General features: G+C 35.5%; 1 protein-coding gene and 1 long non-coding RNA gene across 3 annotated transcripts in view; both read left to right on the top strand.

The window, feature by feature from the left end:
- The window catches only part of LOC134665869 (uncharacterized), a 451,632-nt gene that overhangs the window by 196,396 nt on the left and 230,417 nt on the right, over positions 1-24,819 (top strand). The window lies entirely within an intron of this gene.
- Positions 284-24,819, top strand: part of LOC134665834 (four and a half LIM domains protein 2-like) — a 192,941-nt gene continuing 168,405 nt past the window's right edge. Inside the window, exon 1 of the mRNA XM_063522849.1 lies at positions 284-502. Coding sequence (XP_063378919.1) covers positions 455-502 — 48 coding nt within the window. The 5' untranslated portion in view covers positions 284-454. The remainder of the gene's footprint in view (positions 503-24,819) is intronic.

Genomic DNA, 24,819 nt, shown 5'->3' on the forward strand with positions numbered 1-24,819 from the left:
GCACTGGTGGTCTATAAAACAGAAAAGGTAAACATGTCTCAAGTGAATCATGCGTTCAGCTGTAATGTGTAAACTTAGCATGGCATTGAAAACGTACCAATCATCACAAACTCTGTCTACAAACAACGTTAACAGGGGGAGAGGAGCGCGTGTACAAAACATAACCTCTTAAATGGTCTGTTGACCGGTAAAAAACCGTCGGCGAAGGAATGGCCTGGCCGGTTCGGAACAATTCCACGGCCGGCACTCGGCAGTCAGGCAGTCACAAACCTGCGTCGCCGCCGGCTCCACGTCTCGCTCTCTCAGAAGTTCCGCAACACCCGATAACTTATCAACAAATAAATGTATGACTTCATCGAATAAACCGACTTCGATGCTTGTCTCTGGCATTCAGCAAAAGTGTAGTGAAGTTTGACAAGTTTTGTGAAGTGTTAGTGAACTTGTGGAGTTAATCATGAATGGTGCCCCGGCGAGACGACCTAAGAGCGCCTTCTCCGAAATGGTAAGTGTTTTTTAATAGAGATCCTTTGGTTTTTTAGAAGCTGACCATTGGCAAAGTGAAAGAGTGGAGAAGGACGGATGAGGCTGCTACACGGATAAGAGCGGGATAGTAAACGACGAGTAAACAACTGTAAATAGTTTAAATTGGCCTATCGAGATGACTTAGTACCTTTGAATTGGCCATCGACGCAATGCAATATGTTTGCCGTAAAGTGTAAACTGTCAATTTAAGTTTACTGACTGTAGAACTTGATTCCATATTGTAAGTATTTTAGTACTTTATACACAAATTACATTTAAGTTAGTATGTAAGTAATTTAGTTAGGTAAGTAAAGCGGAAGTAAAGTTTAATCTAATTTATAGAACATGTGTAGGTACCTATTATGTTTAGTTAATAAAACATATTTATTTAATAGAACATTTTGATAATATTTTAAGCTAAAAGGAACAACGGAATTAGGACCAGAGTTGAGAGTAGAAAAATTTAATAAATATTCACGTGCAATTTGCCTATTAATAAGTTCCCTTTAGATTAGGGATTACAATAAACGTGCAGTAAATATACGGACATTATTTCATGTGAACTTTGCAATTTTTGATAATTCTTTGGCACATCGCATTTGGCAATTTGTAATGTACGTATAATACGGATATATATTATTACCTACCTAACCTTTGCAATGGATATACATTGCTTATGCATGCGTTACCTTTTTCTGGACTTGGCTAAAACACTTCAATGTGCATTAAATTCTCGCTCGATACGGTATCAATTTATTGTAAACATTCTAAATTTAAACAATGCCCATATAATATGGTTCAGTATATATTAGTAGGTACTTCTTGTGTGACATAAATTAGATACTTGCATTGCAATGCAATGAGCAATAACTGTTATTTTATTAATTTTATAGTTAGAATATTAATAGCCGTAACACACTACGGCACCGCACCGTGACCTTGGTGCGGTGCGGTAGTGTGTTACGACTTTAAAATATGAAGGTACCCATTAAAATTAATTAATATTTTAGCAGGTTTACTAATTCTGAAATGTATTCGATTCGTTTTTGATTTATTGGAGGATTTATTTGGATTCCTAAGGAGTTAGGAGCTTAAACCTGTTTTATGTCATTGGTGTAGGTAGTTAAATAAATATAGGTTGGTAATCGAATAAAAACACGACAAATGCGGCCTCAAAATCCTCAAATTCCGAGGTTTAATGGGTAGGTATTCGTTGTTACCTATGCAGTTCGTTTTTCTTCATTATTACCCCGAGCACAGAGTCTATCCCCGAGTACCTACGTATGAAAAAAATAAAAATCATAATATTATTATTTAACAGCCGCCTTAAATTTTTATTGTTCATGCAAACGTAGTTCCTAAGTAGGAGGTTCGATATTCATGTCGAACAAACTGGACACCGGTAAAGGTCACTCGGTTTGGGCATCACATTGCAAATATTGTGTTTCGGTGACGTATAGTGAATACAAAATGTACCTAATACCTACCATGCCTTCCGTCTATTTAATATTCGGTGTCCGCCGATAATAATGCAGTATGTAAATAGCTACATGCACTTCACTAGTCCGGTAGATTTTGTTTACTCTTTTTATAACATGTACTTACCTGAAGACACAAACTATAGTGGCTGATACTACTACTTTAGGAAGTTAAGGAGGTCGCATCGCATGGATGTCATGAAATATTCCAGTTGGTAAAGAGGCTGTCCCAATGAGGTCAAAGGTCGAAACCACGTTATTAATTAAACAATTATTAAACATGTTAAAGGGCAAGCTTTCAAGGGATTTTGTAAATACTTAACAAGCTTGTTTATCATCGGTATTACACGGTTTATGGCTCATATCGTAGGGTTGACCACCCGTACCACGAGTTAACACTGACATATTCGCTTAATGTCTACGTATTTACTTTCTATACATTTCGCTCGCACTAATATGCCAGTTTTACTTTACACACACGTAAACAACAGCTTGAAAAGGAAGCGAAGCGCGATAATAATTGCAAATGAATTATATTTGAAACATGTATGTAACGAATATGTTACGCTATTAACACATGTGTATAATATGTGGTGTTTTTGCTATAATAGTAAAATGTCTTGGAGGCAAAGTTGGCTCGTTTGCTTTGATGGTACATGTTAGATGGTTCTGATGATCACTAACCCTTTATTTGTATGATAAACGATAATTATTATAAAAGTAAAAATGTATCGAAATGATCAAATGACAGATGCCAACGAAAAGGATCACGTGATCTTTTCCATACCTACTTACGTTTAAGTTTCGATGAAATGTAAATAGATACAGAAATTTACAAACTTATAACTATAATTATAATAAATATAATTTTACTTTTATATTCATATTATAAAAACCCTAGCCTAAGAGAAATGATGAATAAAGAGAATTATAATAAATATAAAAATTAAGGGTATTACGTCCATTATAGGGTCCACTACTAAGTGGACCCTATAATGGACGTGGAACCAGTAATGGGACAAAAAAACATAATTCCTCTAAAATAAGTATCTAAAAGTAGTTTATAAACACTGGCTGTATATTATCATAAATAGGAGTCCTAGAGCTGTTGCAGTTTGAAGTTTTATTAAATTTGGTTGTTTTTTAAGAAATTGGCGTCAACCTAAAAGTTGTCGTGTCACTGAAAAAAAATACCACTACGAATTCTTAACAACTTCGCTAAGAGAAGCGAGTTAATTTATTAAATTTTAATTAATTAATACTTGATGAAAACTAGAATGTGTTTTGTTAATTGCATTTACCATGAGATAAGGTATACAACACACTATGTTGTGACTCCACAGATGTAAAAAAATAGTGGTATTTGGCCCAATCCCATTATAGGAGCTGTAAAACTGCGTACCTCCTATGATGGGACAAATGACAGAATGATTCTTGCTATGCCATAATTTCATGTTTAAACAATACAGAAATAAAATGTAGTTAAGAAATATGTCAATCAGGAGGTATTCTCTGACTTCGGATAAATTAATATCGTTTTTCCAAACTTTTATTTAACTTGCCCTGTTAGTTAGTGTGGGTCCAATCTTGGTAGCTGAATTTGAGCCACTTTTCGATTTCCGATTCAGTTGAAATTTTGTGTAAGTGCGTAATTAAGTATGCAAATCGGATGATAATGCAATATTATGATAACATGGACCTGATCTGATGATGGAGACAGGAGGTGGCCATGGGAACTTTATCGCATTAAACCCTAACTAATTGTGTTAGGGTATATTAGAATTGTCTCGATGGATCTAATACAATAATAACTGGCTGTGGAAAGAAAAATACATTCAGCAATAAAAGCTTATACCAAAAATTGTTTTATTTTGCCGTAATTTATTCACCATTTCAATATTTTATACTCATAGAGCAATGTCCATTATAGGGGGCCCATTATTGGATCCACGTCCATTACCGGGGGCCCATTACTGGAACTTTGGTGTCCATGACTGGAGAAAAAAAGCATAGTTTTAATTTGTTAAATATGTGGAAACTAATTGCAGTATCTTTGATACAACAGGCCTAAAACATGAAAGACATATAGGACTTTCATCTTTTAACACGCTAAGCGGTAGACCATTTACATGTATAAGGGAAATATCATAAATACTCCAAATTTCCTCTTAAATGTCCCATGACTGGTGCTGTTACTATATATGCTACGAGTATTAGGCCATAGGTACCCGGCTAAATGTACCTAGCACGCTGCTGGCGTTTCCTCTTTGCACGGTAGCGAAATACGCTGGATTAAAAATGTTTCGATTACAATTTTCTATTTATAAATGACGGTCACTTTTAAAAGGAGAGAAAATAAAAAAAGACTTCCCGGGTACTAAGTTATATATTTTCTCGAAACAGCCCTGGGCTGGGCTCTCGAAACTATATATAATCGGTAAGGGATTTGTCTCAAAGTTTCCTAAGAAGCACTAAAGTCGACACGTGACTACTATACAAGTAGGATTCGTCCGTCAAATGTTTGATACTTTCCCTAGACTACCTATTTGCTTTGGGCACTATTATTTATTCTGTGCTGGGTGTTTAGCAGCAGCTATAACCAGCCGTCGAAGATTTAATTTTGTTTATTTACCAGCCATATTAAGAACACATCAAAAACAGATTGTCGTCAGCCTTCGTCTAATTACTAGACATTACTATGGTATATGTATTTATTGATAGGACAATACAATGTGATTACTTACGTAGAACATTAAAGTAGCGCAAATTAATTAATTTTACATGATTTGTTTATGCAATTACGTAGGGTGTTGCAAAATTAATTAAGTAAGTATGTAGTTCTAATAAAAAGACATAGTCAAAGCAATTATGAATATACTTACACAAAAACAAATACCTACTAATAAACGGACAACATATGTACCTATGTACCTTTACATTTGTCCTTTGTGCTATAAGGAATCAAATTTATCAAACTATCCCATACATCTACCAACCAAAATAAGTATATATACCATAAGCTCAGTCACAGAATACACTTCAATATAATTAATATCCCTTAGTTCTCAGTAAGGAAATTCCGAAAAAAATGACATCAATTTTGAGACGCCACAAATAACCAGTTTAACACAAGACATTATTAATTGTGTCGCACGACGACGAAACGGTTATTAATTAACAATTAATTAAATAAATAGGTAAGTGGGATGTAATATCTTGTTGTTATTTGCACCTATAGTTATTTTCAATTTAGAAGCCGTTTAAAGGCCATCTAATTTACCACTCTTGCGGATTACATGCAACTTTACGAGCTCGTGTGGTGAAGAAAAATTTGTATGTTCGTATTTGTAATTATTAAGTGGCTTCGAATTCGTTTTTAGGGTTTTGGGGAAAATATGGGAATAAGGGAACTTTTATAATTGAACGTCTGTATGTCAAGTCAAAGTTGTCTTTTGTTCTGTTTTTGTAGTTTTTTTACATTTTTTATGCAGGCTTTATTTTATTTCGGCAACTCACTTAAGTAGCGATCAGTTTCCTAGCAAATATATACCTGTATTTGCTAGGAATCAGAACGCTTACTCGAAAGAGATGTATCATTTTCAGTACCGATTTAATTTATAACGGATAACTGATATACTTAGAAGTGTACTGACCTTATCGTTAAATCAATATCTGTGGTGAACCATAGATAATGAGCGGTCCAAACGCGTTCGTTTGAAAACGCACTGGGTCGGGTTTAATTGACATTTATGAGGCATTTACAGCCCTAGACCTGTAGTACCTTAGCACTAAATATAATTATCTATTTTTAAAGTGGAACCCTACCCAATACTGGCTTATACACCTACAGGATATCGCGTTCGGCATGGATCAAAAGGAGACTAATGAATAATGATAGAGAACCTTAAGAGCTTCCGATTTCATCACCATGTACCTAAATATGACACCTAGGTTCACTTGTTCAGCATGGTTCAGCTAAAACTAATTTAAGTAATGAATTAGGTAATAAATAAGCATCAGTTAAAGGCTGATTTAGACAGTGCTAGAACTCGCATACGAGTTTTATTACATTGCGGTATTTGATTGCTCGGCTGAAATGGATGCAACCAATAGTCCTCGATGTAACTAAAATCGCATACGAGTTCACGCGCCGTCTAAATCAGCCCTTATTCCACTGTATACATTAATCTTGATAGTGCCTGTTATTTTAAGATAAGGTTGTATGAGAATAAAGGCCAAGACATGACCTTGACTGAAACGAGGAAGCGAAACTCGTAAAAAAAGAATTTTATCATCAAGTTCAAGAGTAGATAACGCGAGTTCAACAACCTTTGATTGATTGAAACAGATTTACTACGATTCGATGAGAATACTAGGGCCGTTTTATTCGAAAGTTGTACACAACACAGCGTTTTCGGGTTGTCCCATATATTCATTTAGTCATTAGTTAATGTCTAGTTACTGTCACGTTTTAAACACAGGGGGTCTATGTTTTCGGTTATCAATAAGCAGTATAAGCACGATAAGTTAGTAACATGTGCATACACTTAAATCTAAGTTTCTATTAGCTTCACAAAGGTATTCAAGTATACCTCTAGTAGTACATGGGTCGTTCTACCGTTTCGTGCCGATTTGCCACTTTTTTGGAGATTTTTTTTTATTTTGAAGTTACAGTGTAGATTTTGTATACTTCTTCTATTCTACTTCTATGACAAATAGATTTTTTGTTACGAATTGAGATTCGAAAGCTAGAGAGCTTTCACTTACAAATGATACCTGCATAAATTTCACGATCTGCTGCATCGTGAAAACGAGTTTGTTACTAAAATAAATGAAAACTTCATGTGAACAATTTATTATTTTGATAGGTCCCTACCCTCCAGGTCCAACCTATTCGGGGCATATTCATTCTATTGATAAAATAATACATCACAATTAATCTAAACCTGTTGTAATACTCTAGAGCCTCAAATCCCTCTATTTGCTTAATCTGGGGGTTTTACAAGCTTACTAGGCAAAAATGACCAATTAGTACTCGTAACAGAAAAAATATTACTGTCCCAGTTTCCCACTCGAAATACCTAATTGATAACTGGCAACGTTGGTTTTCCAACGTTCTATCCATCAAAATCGTGTATATGTCGGCGGCAGATTGTAAAATCGGGCATATCGAGATATTCCTAGGCATATCATGAAACGCCGCCATTTCACGATCTGACTAACGACTACAACCTCAACGTTTGACGATTTGCCTGGCGACGTTTAGGCATATCAAATAAGTACGGTGTTATATTCCTAGGCAGGTCATGAAACGCCGGCATTTCATGATCTGCCTAGCGAACACCAGCCATATCGTGCAAACCTCACGGGGTGATTTTCCTAGGCAGATCATGAAACGCCGGCAGTTCATGATCTGCCTAGCGAACACCAGCCATATCGTGCAAACCTCAAGGAGTGATATTCCTAGGCAGATCATGAAACGCCGGCATTTCATGATTTGCCTAGCAACCACCAGCCACATCGTGCAAACCTCAACATTAATTTTAGGCATATCGAATAAGTAGGGTGTCCTAAGTAGGCCAAGTAGGGTGTCGAATAAGATCTTGTACCTGTCAAATTTAAGCAAATGAAAACCATTGAAATTGCTTGACAGACTACATACTCGTATAGTAGTTGCGCCCGGTATGAAGCTAGGAATATCAACGAATGCATTGCTCTGATCGATCTGCCGCCTCTTCTATAAGGCAGATCGTGATATGCCTGGACAAATCTTAGTCAGATATTGAAATGGCGGCGTTTCATGATCTGCCTAGGAAAATCACCCCGTGAGGTTTGCACGATATGGCAAAAGCATCAACCCGGTTTTACGATCTGCCGCAGACATATACATAATTTGGTATTATTTGAAGTATGTTTTGATTTATAGATAAGTACGTATTATGATTGTGATATAATAATATGTCTAGTATGTATATGTATAATTGTATACTTATTGAAATATGGTTATAATTGTGGTATTATATGCACACGGCGTGCACATTATTGCTGTTATCTAATTCGATCTCTGTAGGGCTTTTTAAACTACCGACAAATTAGTGAGATCTTTATGGCTTTATTCATTAACTCTTAAAACAACTCTCTCTCTCTCTCTCTTTCTCTATTATCGTTTGTCATTTTTAACATTTCTGTTTGTTAGAAAGAGGCAAAATTTTACAAAGGTTTGCTAAGTTTTACAATTAAGGGGTTAGTCTACGCCACGTCACAAATATTATAATACTGTTTCCCTGCAGAGGATTCTGTTGTTTATATTAATAGACATAAATTGCGGCACAATCGCTAGCTAAACCAAAAAAATCCGGACGAAATCGGCGCCCATTCTGTATACAGTTTACACAGTAGCTACAGCGCGTTATTGACCTGCTACGCTACCTATTTATTTTTTCAGCTACTGCACGGCATATGGATTGATCGCTGTGGAAATGTTTGATGTAAAGTTTTTATAGGTTATGGGTAAAATATGTACCTACCGTAAAAGTATAAAACTTTGCCCTTTAAAATGATTTTATCCACCTCGTCACAGTTCAGTAAAATCGAAATAACTTAAAAGTAGTTACAGATACAACTATGACGCGGTGGGCAAAGTTATTTTAAAGAGCAAAGTTGTTTACTTTTACGCTACGTTTTTTTTTAAACGTTACTTCTTATTCGAAATACGATGTAAAGTACAGACACACAACAACAACAACAACTACTTTCCTTTGCGTACATACGAATAGAGATCCTGTTCCTTTTTGAAATTAAGTATATTAGGTTAAAAAATAAACATTACGGACAAGGACATACTTCCTAAAATACGAAACTATATTTTTCACATATAGTATTTAACTATACTTACTTTAAACACTCTGGCGCACCATGGCACCATGATTCCAGCTGTGGGCAGACCGATGAAACCACCCAACATATAGGTACTTACCTCTGACACGCGCTAACACACGGCGCGATTCGGGAAATGAATTAGAGATGCACTAGATAAGATATAGTAAAGATATGTGACGTTCCACAGCGAAAGGTACCAATACCCCGACTGAATATTGGAGCGGCGTTAATAATAAGCGTAAGCGCCAGCTGCCATAAGGTACCTTTTGCAGTGGAACGTCACATATCTTTACTATTTCATATCTAGTGAATGTCTAACGGCGCGATATCTTAAAGTTCGAATCGCGCCGATGTCAGTATGAACCTGGCGGTCAAGTTATACTTTGATTGGATAGAGCTCACGAGTCTCACAATCTGCTGCAAAGTTGCAAACTAGTTAGGTAATGAACAAGAAGGCACCACGAGGCGCGCGCGCAGTTCGATGACTCACGAGAAACAGGACTGCTGGAACCTTAATTAAGACCCTATTAAAATACCTACGCGACAAAAAGTGTAAACAGAATTGAGTGTACATCACAAAGAGCACGAGATCAAAGATAGCTACAAATGTTTACTGGGACATATATGTGCTGTCTGTTATGATAGGTATGGTTGCTCTGTGGCTTAATACACTAAGAGAAAAATCATCACCAGGAATTAAAAAACAGTTCTGTACTGGGGGAAGAAATGAAGTTTTAGTAATAATTATGGACGTTTCACTATTTCTGTAAAGTTTATTTATTTCTACAAACAGCTCAGTAATCCCAAATATAATTTCAACAAACAGATAATAGGAATTGCAAGAACTAATAGAAATTGCAAAAGTCAATTTGTTCCTATTAGTTAACTCTCCTTTGTAATTCTAAGTGTATTTTTGTTGTACTTTTCTCTCAGTGTAGCTTACCTAAATTATACAAAATGTGTTTTTTCTCGACATTTTTCAAGTCGCTGAACAAAGGGTTGATTTTTTGTTGGTATTAGAAACTATTGCAATATTAGTATAGCTTTTTTTTGTGAATTTAATGAATGAAATTTATGTAAATAACATATTTTTGCTGTTGCATAATGCACGTCAACTTTAAAGTTGATAATAACTAGTCCTCTCGTTCCACGAAAGTTAGGCAAACTGTGTCAGTGCTAACTGTATGGAAATTGTATCACATCATCACGTAGAAGTAGGAAGAAGTCACGTTGAAGGATTGCTCTTGCTCCGAAAACAACAGAAAAATTGCGCTTATATTATTGTATAGAACAGGGAACTCTTTATATCTACAAAACTATCGAATTCTGGCAAATAAAATACAAAAGAAATAAACATTAGTCCTTAAATCACTCGTAATTTAGATAATTATTTTCGCCACTTACGTGATAAAAATGATTTCGATTTGCATCTTATATATATCTCAAACGACCGGTCTACAAAAAAGGCGAACTTGGTAAAATTTTGCTTGTAGTAAAAAACTAACGTTTATTCAGGCCAAAAAAATGACGGCAGCCGTATGACGGCTTTGCGGTTGAATGCTTTACAAAAACGCGACGTATTTTTTTTCGATGTTTTATTTTTATCGCTGCAAGGGACAATTTTGGAATTTTTGGATGCGGTGACAATGACGTATTAATCAGCCAAGAAAGTGGTCTACCACTTTTCGACTCTGATTCAATGTATCATCTGATTGATAGAGTCGAAAAGTGGTAGACCACTTTCTTGGCTGACCGTACCTACGCATATGCAATGGTTGGTGCAGCTCTCTAACTACCTAATGTATCTCTTTAACTTTGACCAATCAATATAAAATAGTTCTTCAGTTGTATTGTATTAATTGAATATTTGTATGCAGTTTGTTTGCCTATAAAATAATTGTAATTAATAAACATTATAATTAATTTTAAACACCATTGAATACTCGACATAATGTCACACTTTTAAGATTTTATTTCAGTGAATGCTCATAGATCACCTAAGGGTAATGAAGATTCAGCAGGCTATTAGGCAGCAGGCTAGCCTACATTTCGCCATTTACTGACATTACGACTTTTAGACAAATGTAATGGATTGTTAGCTTATGCATAGTTACGCATCTTCAGGTCTACTACTTCGTTTATTTTTTTTATTAGCCTGTTGTAGTGTCCCACTGCTGGGCAAAGGCCTCTCCCCCTGATTTCCACAACTCCCGTTGGAGTGCTTTTTCCGGCCAGTTACTGATGAAGGCGTCTAAGTCGTCCCGCCATCTCCGTCTGGGCCTGCCACGTCCGCGCTTCTTTTGCGGCATCCACTTGGTGGCTATACTAGAATATTAAATTTACTATAGTTTATTTTAGAATTAGAAAAAGCGTAAACAATCTTAACATGTCTTTTTGTTCTAACTTATGAAACCAAAGAAATATAAATCATCAATGAACATATATGCTATAATTCCTATACCGGATGTGGCCTGTAACACGAGCAAACAATTAAAACATAGATTGTACTCCTCAAACGATGACACTTTTGTTCAACAACTTTTAAAAATTATGAGGTATTTAGACTCCATATTTTTCATACAAAATAAATAAATCTTCAATGGACGCCATCGCCGCGCCATCCATATCATTGTGATTGACGTTGCTTGTCACGCCTTAAACAAAACAAAATCTGCAATACATAGCGTGTTAGAATACATTTTAAAGTATATTAAAAATCAAAACACAAGTTATTTTTAAAATTCGCTGAACAAATGTTGGTTAGTATGAGCAGTACAGCCATATTTTTTGCTCATATTACAGGCCACACCCGGTATAATAGTTACACATGTTTGCTGTTACTTATTTTTCAAAAGGCTTTTACTATAAAAATACACACTCAAGATCGCTTACCTTCTTTCTAATGCTAAAATATACGACAAAGAAGGCGATTGGTTCGCTGTCGTGGAACCATAGATAAACACCGCCATGTGCTACCCTTACCATGAGCTTTTCGCGACCGATTCGCAGTGTATTTCGCCTGTACTAGTCGAACTGATACACACAGCCGTATTTGAACAATGAGATACGTCAAATACTAGATATTGAAACGATATGGATTAGATATGTCAGTGTCAAACAAGTGTCAAAAGTGACGTATTTGTTTGAAGAAACGTCAATTTTGACACTTGTTTGACACTGACATATCTAATCCATATCTTTTCTAGATCTATTAACTGACGTATCTTAAAGTTGGAATCGGGCCGACAGGCTGTTTTTTTTATTCTTAGCCGTATGCTATACTCAAGGTGAATGAGGTGATATCGAATTACTTTCGGGGACCGACCCTGAAATGTGTAATAAAGAAAATTTTTAATTTATCTGACAGTGTGGCTATCCTATATAAATCATAAACACATCAACCGAAAAGTATAAAAAAAATAGAGTTCACGATTTAGGAGTTGCTAGTTGGCCGTATAGTGAAAGTTTGATAATCTACTCATTTACCTCGCAGGTTATGATTGAGGAATGAAAAAAAAATACCACATCAGTGCGAGAAAGACGCACAACGAATGAGCTAACGCATTCGTTAGTGACTACGACCGCGGTTAACCCATGGTAGGGGTACAGATGCAGGCTGCAACGAATGTGTGGTTTCGTCGCGTCTGTGCGGCTCGCACAATTGTTTCAAATTGCATTTTCTAAGCGCTTATTAGATATATTAAGTATTACGGTTTATTACATACCACATGCCCCAAGCAGAGATAGGATTACACAGCAGAAATTGTATTTCAAAGTTGCAAAATGAAAATTGCCTAACCGTGCGGATTTACACAGGCAAATATATTAGAAGGAAGATTCCTAAGCATATGATTCTTGTCTATCTTGTGATATTACTCAAGTAAAGTATTAAACCTTGCAAAAATTTAAAAAAATGCATTTTCTGGGTAATGTTTCACAAAAAAAATAAACCACCAAATTGTTAATTAATCAGCTTCACAACGTAATGTTTAAGAATTTTACTTATTCCAAGCCGGTTTCTGTCTTTCAACAAATTGCAGATATCACTAAAGCTGACTAACAGTCCGCCGGACAATATCGGCCGGTCAGTAGTTCGGAGCTGTCAAATTTTTGTTCTAACTGACAGGCCGATACCGTCCGGCGGCCTGTTAGTCAGTGGCCTGCTTTAAGTACATAACATAATAATATAAGTACCTACCTATAACCGTGGTATGGGGTAAAATAAAACACCAAGCGACTAGAAGTAAAAAAGTACGAAGGTACATATATCTACCTAGCTGTTCTTATCTATACTTACTTAGATGTTGACGTGTTTACAAGACATAAAGTTAACAATGCAATCAAATGGAACAGCAGCTAACGTGACGAACTCAATGGATATGAAATTCCATTCAACTTTAACAAACTCTACAGTGCTTTCAAACTGGTACTAAAGCCTCGAGACAATATGCAACTTGCACAGTTTATATATGGCCTGGCTCAACTACGAGTATAGTACAAGTACAGTATGCTTGCTTATAAGAAATTCATGTTAGGTTCAATAGACCGAGTTTAGAGCAATTATTTCATGCAACCGATGATGCCAAAAATGCGGGGGTGCGCGGGACGAGGTGAGCGAAGTCCCGTGCCGTGATTAGTCCGTTCAAAGACACGGACGTCACACAAAGACATTTTCGACTCGAACATGGAGTAAAATTACCGTATGCGTGGCAGAGGGGGTAGCGCGACTATGCTCAGTCTGGAAGATGTTTTGTCTGTGGGTTCGTTTGTTCGGCGGTCGATATGTGAATTCGTAATTTCGTATAATTCCTAATTTTTCTTACAAAACCTCTACCCTTATTTGCATCATAACTAAGGTTAACTGGAAGAGATTCCTCAAAGGGATAAATTTTAGTTTGTAACCTGGAAATATGTAACCAAATATACATATGTACCTATGTGCTTGTGTGGTATATTCCATGTATTTTGCAAGCGAACGTATGCAACTAGTTAATAGATAGATTCAAATCCCACCTCGATAAACGCCCATTCTATTTATCCGCTGCTTTACTAGCGGAAGCAGTTATAAAGTTGACCCAAAATTTTTTTATTAAGCTATGAGCTTCATCACATATGTTCCTTGAGTAATTCTAAGCATTTCAAGCCTGGGAGCCAATAAGAAATGTGTGTCTACTCGGATTTGTAATGGATTCAAACTTTCAACCCCTTTTTAACCCTGTTAGGGGATGAATTTACAAAACGCTGAAATTACTTTTCCTGTCTTTTAATAATATCCCCAAATACAAAGATTCAAGTCCCGCGTTCGAAAATTTTTTTGATATCCATACAAACTTACAACTCCTTTTTCACCACCTTAGGGGATGAATTTTCAAAAACGCTGAAATTAGTTTTCTTGTATTTTAATAATATATCGTTTTACGAAGTTTCAAATTCCTAGCTTAAAATAAAACTTGAACCCCATACAAACTTTCATCCCCTTTTTAACCCCCTTAGGGGTTGAATTTCTCAAAATCGCTTCTTATCTCTTGTACACTTTATAAATATAATCTAGTGTGCAAATTTCAACTTTCTATCTTTTGTAGTTTCGGCTCCGCGTAGCAAAAATCTCCAACCAAATTTTTCACCTTTTTACGTTTTTCTTGTAAAATTACTATGAAATTGAAAAAACAAATATCAGCAATGAATTCTACGTCTTTGGTTTATACGAAAATTATACCAAACTTGCCCTAGTACCTACCAGGATCAGAGTAGATTTTTTTTAAAGATGACGGATGGCGGCCGTCTTTGTACCCCACCCTCCCCCCCACTTCAGGCTAGAAATGCTTAGAATTACTCAAATATCAGATGTGATGAAGCTCATAGCTTAATAAAAAATTTTTGGGTCATGTATGGCAGCGTTACATAACTGACTCCAGTATACAGTTAGGAAATTCGGTAATGTTAAAATGAACGCCGAATTGAAATTGTGGTTTACAGAAACGATTTCTAGTTAGCAAGTGCTTAATTATCATAATTAGTATGTACATATACATATACTTTTAATAATTATGTGCATATTCACCTAAAATATTAATCTTTGAATTGATATTGTAATGAATTAACGAATTCCATTAAGCGGTCTACTTTTCTAGTCAGTTGTTAAAATACCTCAAGATTTGACTTTAAGTTAGCAATATAGCACCTACCTAGGTAAACATGTTATTTTTTTTTAAATTTTATTTAACGTTTATTAAGATTACGGAATGAAAGATTATGAGTCGCATAATTCCAAATAGCTCTAAGCGACGCTATGTAAAACCGACACGGAATGTGAGCGAAGTGCATTGAGAAAGTTAGTATAGTCTAATCTCTGAGTACTAATGATAGCAATTTAACTTCATACGCGTTCACACCCTGGGGACATTGTTTCGCAAGGTAACACTTGCCATTATATGTGTATTAACATGAATGCAGCCACAAGTTATCAAAACTAGGACAATCAACTTTTGATATCTAAGTGTAACGAAGACCGACGTTAATAGCGCCCTACTATAGTCTCAATTAAGCCTAGATAACCTAATTGGACCAAACTAATAAACATCGTATCGGAGGATATATTTTATATACATCTAGTAATATTAGGTATATATCACTTTTGATGTTAACGCCTACTCGTCTGGAACATTTTAGGAACTCGTGGCAGTCTAAAGTCTGAAGCAGCTTATCTATGTACAAATTTTTTTAAAACAATGATTTTAAGTTAAAAAAGATTTTACCTTAATTCATGAACGTCGTCTGACCTTCAACTCCTTAACCCTTTTCTCGGCAAATAAAAAAAACACGTGTGTCGAAGCCTCCCTTGCGCCTTATAGAAAAACAAGACCGAAGTGATCCCATAAGTTTTCCGTGAACAAAGTTTTGTACAGAACATTAAAAATGCTCTTAGAAAGAAAAACAATAAGAGGGTGTAAAATAATAATATAGCTTATAAAGATACTGCCACGAATAGGGTAATGAAAATTTGGTGTTATAATTTTGACGATATTCTACTTCTACATATTATCGATATAAATTCAATAAGCTAAGACTAACTGCGGATTCCTTTCAAGATCGAGGGCTTTAGAAATTGCGTTTGCAATGCAGTAACGGGACGGGCTGGGCTTGACATTAAACCGGTTGCATGCCTGCTTTCTCGACTTAACAGAATCGCTAACTGATGTTAGCCAGCGTAAACAGTTGGGACCGAGTTATCCTTTGGTTTGATAGGTATGTTTATGTTTATGCCGTTACAGCCCTTTAAAAACATGGCTTACATAAATAATAGTTAAGTAATGATTTTTAAAAAGCGTCTCTGGGCGGCTAGAAGTAACCAAATACGGAAAAAAACAAGTCTATGTGTGTGTCTAACTGTGTTAACTTTTGGCCTTTTCCCTATTGCCTATAACTAGGTAGTGCGTTACAGAGAAAATTGAAACAAAAAATAGTAAAGAGTTTAAATACATATCATATATAAATTACTAAAACTTATGACTTATGAGGTTAGAACCAACGACCCAGGTTTGGAAGTCGCTACGCCTTACCATTCGGCTTCTATGTAGTGCTTCTTTTCATAAACAGAATACAGTCATATCAATGTCATTAAGTGTAAATTAAAAGAATCTAGGACTAGACTATCGGACAAAATAAGAATAGAATCCATAAAGAAGATCATCAAAACAAAAGATGTCACAAAAACAATAAAAAAGTTAAAATGGAAATGGTCAGGACATACAATTAGAGGCAAAGAAAAATGGTCGAAATCGATAATGAACTGGTTCACAGGCCATAAGAAAAGGAAAAGAGGTAGACCAAGCGGGGTAACGCAGCCAGCATCTTGGGGACCTTGCCACAGGGGCCTTTTTTAGATTTAGTTTAGATTAGTTTTATTTTATTTTAGAATAGTTTGTATTTAGTTTAATTTTAAGTTATTTTTATTTATTGTTTTTTGACTTGTTTTTGTACAGTAGACCATTTAGAAGATGGGTGGACGACATCAAAGCCACAGCAGGAACACATGGACGAGAGTTGCCAAGGATAGAGAGGAATGGAGAAGGTTAGAGGAGGCCTCTTGCCAATAAATGGCACACAGACAGGGAAAAAATAAATACGCAAGAACTGTAGAAAATAATTAAATTTACTGTCTGAAATAAAGGATTATTACATTAGGACTATTTATATGTTATGTTATTTACAGAATTCCATTGTAATGTGACCAGCGTCGCTCGCATACTGTAACACGTGCATTTGAAACTGAACCTTTTCCCGTCCGATTAGAGCTCTGTTTAAATTGATTATTGTGTCACGGTCACTTCAATATCGGTTTAAGTTGATTGCAAATTTATTTAGGTATACATATTGTTTTCCTTATACATAGATGCATTCATAATTCTAAGAAGCGTAATAAATAATAGATGGACAAAACAAATTCACAGACTCATAACTTACCAAATACTTATATGTTTATTTCTAATAAATATATAAATACTGTAAACTTTTTCATTTTCATTCATATTTATAATTAATGATATTAATGCAAATAAATACACCAACCAAATAGGTGACTGGGATACTATATGTTTTGGAGATTAATTCAATATAAAAGTCTTCCTGAAATAACTTTTTTATACCATGTTGGCGGTAAACAAGCATGCGGCCCGCCTGATGTACACTCTTAAAACCCTGTTACACGCCTTTCTTGAAGAGCCGCATACTGTAGTCCCTCGAGGGAAAACCTCGACAAAAGCTCATTTCACTGCCGGAGCGCCAACTACAATCTAACTGAATACTATCTATGCTCTTAACTAAATTGTTGGCTGGTTTACAGGTAAAGTCCTGGAACATTTTATCCCTGTGCGCACTTACGGCATGTCTTATTAGTATTACTTATTACAATCTTAAAGGAAATCAATAAAAAGAATGACGGAATTGTGGTTTGAAATAATTGCTTACATGATGCCCCTATGTAATTAGGTATCATATATTTTAATTAGTTATAGCACCTTCACGAGATGACGCCCAGCGGTAGACCGCCATACCCTGAAAACATGTCTGCGGTAGTGAGCTTGCTTTTAATTGCTACCGCTTTTATACATTTTATTTATATTATGAACTCGTGTGGCCATTCAACCGCATACATGTTTTGGTGATGATCGATAACGTAAGTAGGTATATAGACTAAGGATATCTAGAAACTGTAATATTCATGAGAAATTTTAACTGCCACAGAGACTCTCATTTACTTATCGTACAAATGAAACACGAACAATCTCTGTATACTTCTATATTCTGTTAGTTTCGAAAGTGACATTTGTTGAACCAAAATGTCACTTTTGACACTGATAGATCCGATCTAATCCAGACAGTTTGGCGAAACTTTTGTATACCTAGACATAAGTATATTTTTTGAAATAAATTAATTAATTAAAATTTTAATTAATTAAAATTAATTAGAATACTCCTGCCAGGTAGATTTGAACCATGAAATTCTTGCAAGTCGGCCAAAGAATAACGCCCAGTCTGACGCCAATGGATTGCCTTTTATGAAACGCACCCACCTTATACAGAACAATATGGTGTTGATATCATTATGATAATTTGAAATTGTTATTAGATTTGGTACCAATGTGCCTCGTGACTGAAAATAATTATTAATGATTTTTTCACGTAGACCAGGTCCACTTGTAATGCATTGTGTAAGAACTTGGCGTACTCTAGGGGCCCACTGATTACCAGTCCGCCGGACGGTATCGGCCTGTCAGTTGTTCGGAACTGTCAAAATTTAGTTCTAACTGACAGGCCGATACCGTCCGGCGGACTGTTAATCAGTGGCCCCCTTTAAGGGCCAAAAAAGACGGATTGCAGTTTCATGATGACACACTTCGACTGGCGCAAGCGGCGGCGTGGCGTACGGATTTTATCGTTCAACTATTACTCTTTCCTAAAAAGGAAAGGTTCTCCAAAATTCACAACGTGATATAAAAAGGTACCTACTTTAAGTAATCAGTAGATAATATTTTTTACTAGCTACCCGCCCCGGCTTCGCACGGGTAGAACCTTAACAAATTATACACCTAAACCTTCCTCATAATCATAAATCACTCTATTAATAGTTAGGTGAAAAGCGCATGACAATCCATTCAGTAGTTTTTGAGATTATCGCGAACACACATTGTACAAACAAACAGTCAGACGCGGCGGGGGACTAGTTTTAATTTTATGTGTAGGTTGTCCCAGTGCTCGGCATGCTGCCCAATAGATGACAACCTATGGTGACGATACTTTGACGTTTTTAGCAGGATCTTACTTCAAGATTAACACGCGTATTCGGGAAACGAGATAATCACAAGATCTAGAGACGATTTAGAGATTAACTAGATCTACATTAGATATCGACTAGATGTGACTTGGATATGTAAGTCATAACTTGTCGAAATCGTTCAAGAGGACCTCCAGAATCGCGGAAACGTCAAATTTGACATATCTATCTTAAAAATATCTTTAAATTATCCATATCGTAACTTGTTGAAGTCTAGTAGAAATCTAATTCATTTTCCGAATCGAGCCGTAAATACAGAGGTGTCAATTTATCAATACGGGTAAGTGTAGCTGCGGGATAAGTGTGGCTGGCCTTCACATTGGGGGCACACTTACCCTATCATTTTATAAAGACGGAATGAGTAAAATGACAAACTATTTTAACTCATTACATCAGTTTGTTCACAGGTTGGCAACCTTTAAATATCCAATGAACAAAGTAAATAACAACATCGTTATTCGATACCTATATCAAAGAAACAAGGGCGTAAATGTCAACAAAATGTAGGTATAAATAGATGTTTACATTAATGGCTTTCATATTACGATAAGATGTCTCGGCCTTCGAGTCTAGAGTATCAATGCTGCCCACATCGTGTTTTTGTTTTCGTGTTTTTGTTAAATCATTAGGCCTGATGGGCGTACTCAATTATTTCTCTTTTTTTATATTAATGGGAAAAATAGAAATATTCACCACCTTCGGCCAGACTCGAACATGCGACCTCTCCATTGCGATTTTTCTATTTTACCTTTAATATTAAAAAAAATGTAGTATCTGCTAAATAAACATTTGTATTTTCTCTCAATTGCTCAAAGATTGACTGGAAGAGATTATGGGGATAATTTCGCCTTTGTACATTGTGCGTGCGTATATTTCGTTATTATTGTAATTTCAACTCGTATACAAAATAAAGTGTACACACGTCGTGTGACATAACCTCGTGCCGCCCAATGTGCAATACATTGTACAAAGTGACACTCGGCATAACTGCCCAGACTTTAGAAATTAAATTCAGAGCTAAACGCCCAGTGTGCAATACGCTGTACATAAAAGTTTTTCAGATTTCAGTTTTAAATTTTCGCGCAAATTTGAAATTTACCTAGAGGTCGTGAATGGTCGGTTCAGTGGCGACTATTTTGACAGCTGACGTTTGACAGATATTCATCGACAGTGTTGTACTTCCGCAATTATTCAAACACGCGAGCCACATGGGTATATAATCTTGATTTATTAAATGAATCATGGTTTTTTTCGTTTAGAGGGTGACATAAAAATTATCCTAAATGTTTGTTTTATTGAAACATACTGTTATTCTTTTACAAAGGCAAAAATTAATATTTTTTTTCTTAATCGTAAGATTATGTTCATCAGATTGCACACTGGGCGCTACTGTTATAAAAATACATAATATAACCTACAACTGAAGATTCTTTTGATAGTTTATTTTTAGGTCTGCATGATGATTTACTTGTTGAATACGAGCTGGAAGACTTTTTGCCATCACATAAAAAAAATTGTGGTCCTGAATACCAACTTTCTAGTGATGAACCAAATATATAGTCTTAGTGAAAAACAAAGTTTCGAAGAAAGTGATACTGAAATACAGCAAACATACAATAACTTATATATAAATAAGAAGGATATGAAGTGTTATGATAAGGAAATTTATTAACTATTTTTCAGACCTTGTTATAAAGCATTTCAGTGTCAAATATGAATGTTATAACATACATAAAAAGTGCCCCAATACTAAGTTGATTTAAAAAAAAAATATTATATTACTTAACAACATCAATCAAAAACCCAATGTGCATTTAAATGAACAAAAGATACGAAGGTGGAATTCAGTTTAATATATTCATTTTTATTCACATATACCCCCAAAAAAATATAAAAAATCCTGCTCGAGTTTTTGTAAAAAAAAAATGTTTGAAGTGCGTGGGCAGTTACGACTTCAAAATATTATGGCTCATATATTGCACACTGGGCGTTTAGCTGAACTTGCGTTTTTTTTCTTGGGCGGCACGAGGATAAGTACGTCCAGTCGCAAAATTGCATGACCAGTTTGAGCACTCTACGAAAGAATTCATTCAATCATGTGCCTATGCAAAAAATAAATTAAACCTTTCGGCTCGATTCGGAAAATGAAATGAAGACTTCAACAAGTTACGATATGGATAATTCAAAGATATTTGCAAGATAGATATGTCTAATTTGACGTTTCCGCAATTCTGGAGGTCCTCTTGAACGATTTCGACAAGTTATGACTTATATATCCAAGTCACATCTAGTCGATATCTAATGTAGATCTAGTTGATCTCTAAATCGTCTCTAGATCTAGTGATTATCTCGAAATCCGAATAGGCCTGTTCATTAAGGCAGAGGGAATATATTTCCCACATGATTTTGAATTTTGTTTTGAAGTCATGGTTAAATTTTATATAATTTATGACACCCTTAATACATAAAGGGTAAAATTACCGGTCCTAAAAACTACAGCTGTACTCTGTATCTTTAGGTATTAAATATAAGTAAACAAAATCTACGCGCAAATGGCTCCTTGAACAAGTTGAGGGTATAATGAGAATATTACATGTTCAAATAATGTCGGCTAAAGTCAGGTCGTTCAGTGACTGATCCAGGCGGTTTTGTATTTGGTTGGTTAACCAATTAAAGTTTAATAACTACCCAAAAATTTACAAATTTTTTGTTTACTTTTAGTTAAATACCTAGAGATACAGACTATAGCTACCATCCACTTTCAATGAAGATATAAGTGGGAAGTTTGCCTGTTTTGACCATCATCATCTCTACTATCTCCTTAACGGTGGCAGCCGTTATCGGGCTTGCAAGATTTCGCTGTCTTCTGGATGCAATCCCGATTACATCATAGATCACACTCTGTATCGTTAGGGCTGACACTTTAAATTCTCTTCTATATAAAAAATATTACTGCGCACAATAAGTATAAAATTTATAAATATTAAGGTTTGTATGTGAATGAATTGTTCAAAGATTTTGGATGACATCTGGTTTGGCATACCTACCTAACTATAATCTAGATTAACATATGGGAAACCTTTATTCATATGAAATAGTGGGTAAAAGTTACTAAGTACTTAATACTATCAAGGCAACGGGGGTTTTAAACCTGAAACAAATAGAACTGTTTTATTTTACACTAACTCTCCCTTCCTGGTAAGAATATTGAAACCAACAGAACTGCAAGTTAGTTCCAATATTGACAACATATATTGGTAGTGTAAAGAGAGTACGATGAGAAATAAACAGTAGCCAACCCTAACAACAGTGCACTGTGCAGTATATAGCAAGTCACCGGATCGCTTACAGATCTCAAGAGGCACAAGCGATTTACACTGGCGAAAATTGCTACATCTAGATTGTTCCTTGAAGCGTACTTTTGATCCGTTGAGATACATCCCGTATATGCATCAACGGATTCCTGGGGGGCGATTTTTGAATTTCGACTACTCGATTTCGTGTATTTCATTCAATAATATCTCCACTACTAGGCATTTAAATTCTACTAATAGAATTGAAAACAAGTCGTCAATACCACTCGATTCCAAATTTCTATCGCTCGTATTTCAAAAATTAGCATTTCGCCGTTTTCACCGATATCCGAGTGATGAAATCGGACGCTAGAAATTCAAAACTCGGCCCCCAGATCCCTACTAATCGCTACTAATATTATAAAGCGAAAGTAGCCGCCTGTCTGTCTGTAACCCCTCTTCACACTTAAACCGCTGAACTGATTTAGATGAAATTTCGCATGGAGATAGTTTGTGGCCCGGAGCAGGACACAAGGTTTTACCAGTCATCATCGTTCCTCGCAGACGAAGTCGCGGGCACAAGCTAGTGAATTTGTATGAGATACATTAAATTTCAGACAGTCAAAATTAGGAATACTAAGTATATTTACCATGTGTGCTAATGAGTACCCCTAGAATGACATATCGATGGTGGAAATTTCAAATGTCGCAAGGGATATGTTGTCGTATGTCGCTTACGACATTTGAAATTTCCACCGTCGATATGAAGCGGGACTTACAGATCTGAAAATCCCTATACCATTAGCAGACTTGTTTTACCGATAATCCTCAAAAATCCCTAACCTAACTTCGACTGCATTTTCCAACCATTGGAGCCAAATTTTAATTAGAGGCATGACGCTGATCTGGTGCTATGGAAGTTGAACTCGGTCTTTGCTGTAAGTGAAAGGGATAATGTGTGAACGAAAACTGTATGGGCCCGATTCGGATTATGAAATAGTCATCTATTAGACGTCTTTTAGACATCACCAAGATACAATAACGATATGTTTAAGATCTATCCTGTCAAATTTGACATTTGGGCGATTCTGGAGATACTCTTGAACGATTTCCACAGGATATGACTTAGAGATCTAATTCATATCTAATAGATATCTTACTCTATCTAACGTAAAAGTGACATTGGTTGCCCGAATTGCGCTGCAAAAGAGAACTAGTTGATATCTAAACTATAACGTATCTAGAATGGATCTAGTACGTGTCGTCTCTTGTGAATTGAAGTTCGAATACGGCAGTATGTCTAACGATGTCACAGGTTTATAACAGCTCTGATATTTAATTGTAACATGTTTATGTTTGTAACAGCTCTGATATAAATTGTAATTTGATTCCCCGCGATGCAGGCATTGCCTAGTGTGGAGACCCCTGGTATATCTGTAACCTTTGCTGAATTAAATGATCTTTATTCTTTACGGGCAGTTTCCAAAATTCCACATAAAATAGTTTTGAAAACTTTTCATACATTTTTATGGGGATCAAAGTTTTCCATTTAAATACCCCATTTCTTTTATTTCATGTAAATATTTTCTGGAATATCCGAGAATATTTCCAACTCTTTGGAAAATCCGCAACTTGCACATTTGCAGTTGTAAATTAAATGAATATTTAACTATACTACCTAAGTATTTTGTGCGATTGACATAATTTTACACATGAATGAAAGTATTTCTTAAATGAAAAAAAAAATACTTCAAAGCAATGAGATAATGTACCTAAGGAAAGTATCATAAAAAGTGACCTGTTTTTATTATTATCGACTCTTTTGAGTGTATGTGTATTATTAATTTGAAAAAATAGATAACACTATTATATACTAAATTACGGAAACCAAGGTAGCTTCTTGTCATTGTTTGTTAGAGCGTGTACATAATAATAATATTATTAGCAAGTCGATTGCACTGTTATCTTTGTAGGTGACGCGTAATTGATAATGTTTGATAAACTGATCTTATGTACCTACCTATGCGCTATAGTTTCATTACTATGTTACATAAATCGGTACTTTATGGAAAAAAATAGTACCTAATAAATTAAGACTTACGAGTAAATAGGAGCTGTCATTAATACATCAACACGGCTACCATCAGTTTGGCATTGACATATGCTATCGTGAACGTAATTTACTTTCTATGCATCTCGCTCGTACTGACATATTAGTGTGATAAAGACATAAAGATATATAGAAAGTAAATTACGTTCACGATACCGTTTATGTCAATGCCAAACTGATGGTAGCCGTACAAGCTTATGTTGA

Source organism: Cydia fagiglandana, chromosome 7 (assembly GCF_963556715.1).
Source record: "Cydia fagiglandana chromosome 7, ilCydFagi1.1, whole genome shotgun sequence".
NCBI lineage: Eukaryota > Metazoa > Arthropoda > Insecta > Lepidoptera > Tortricidae > Cydia > Cydia fagiglandana.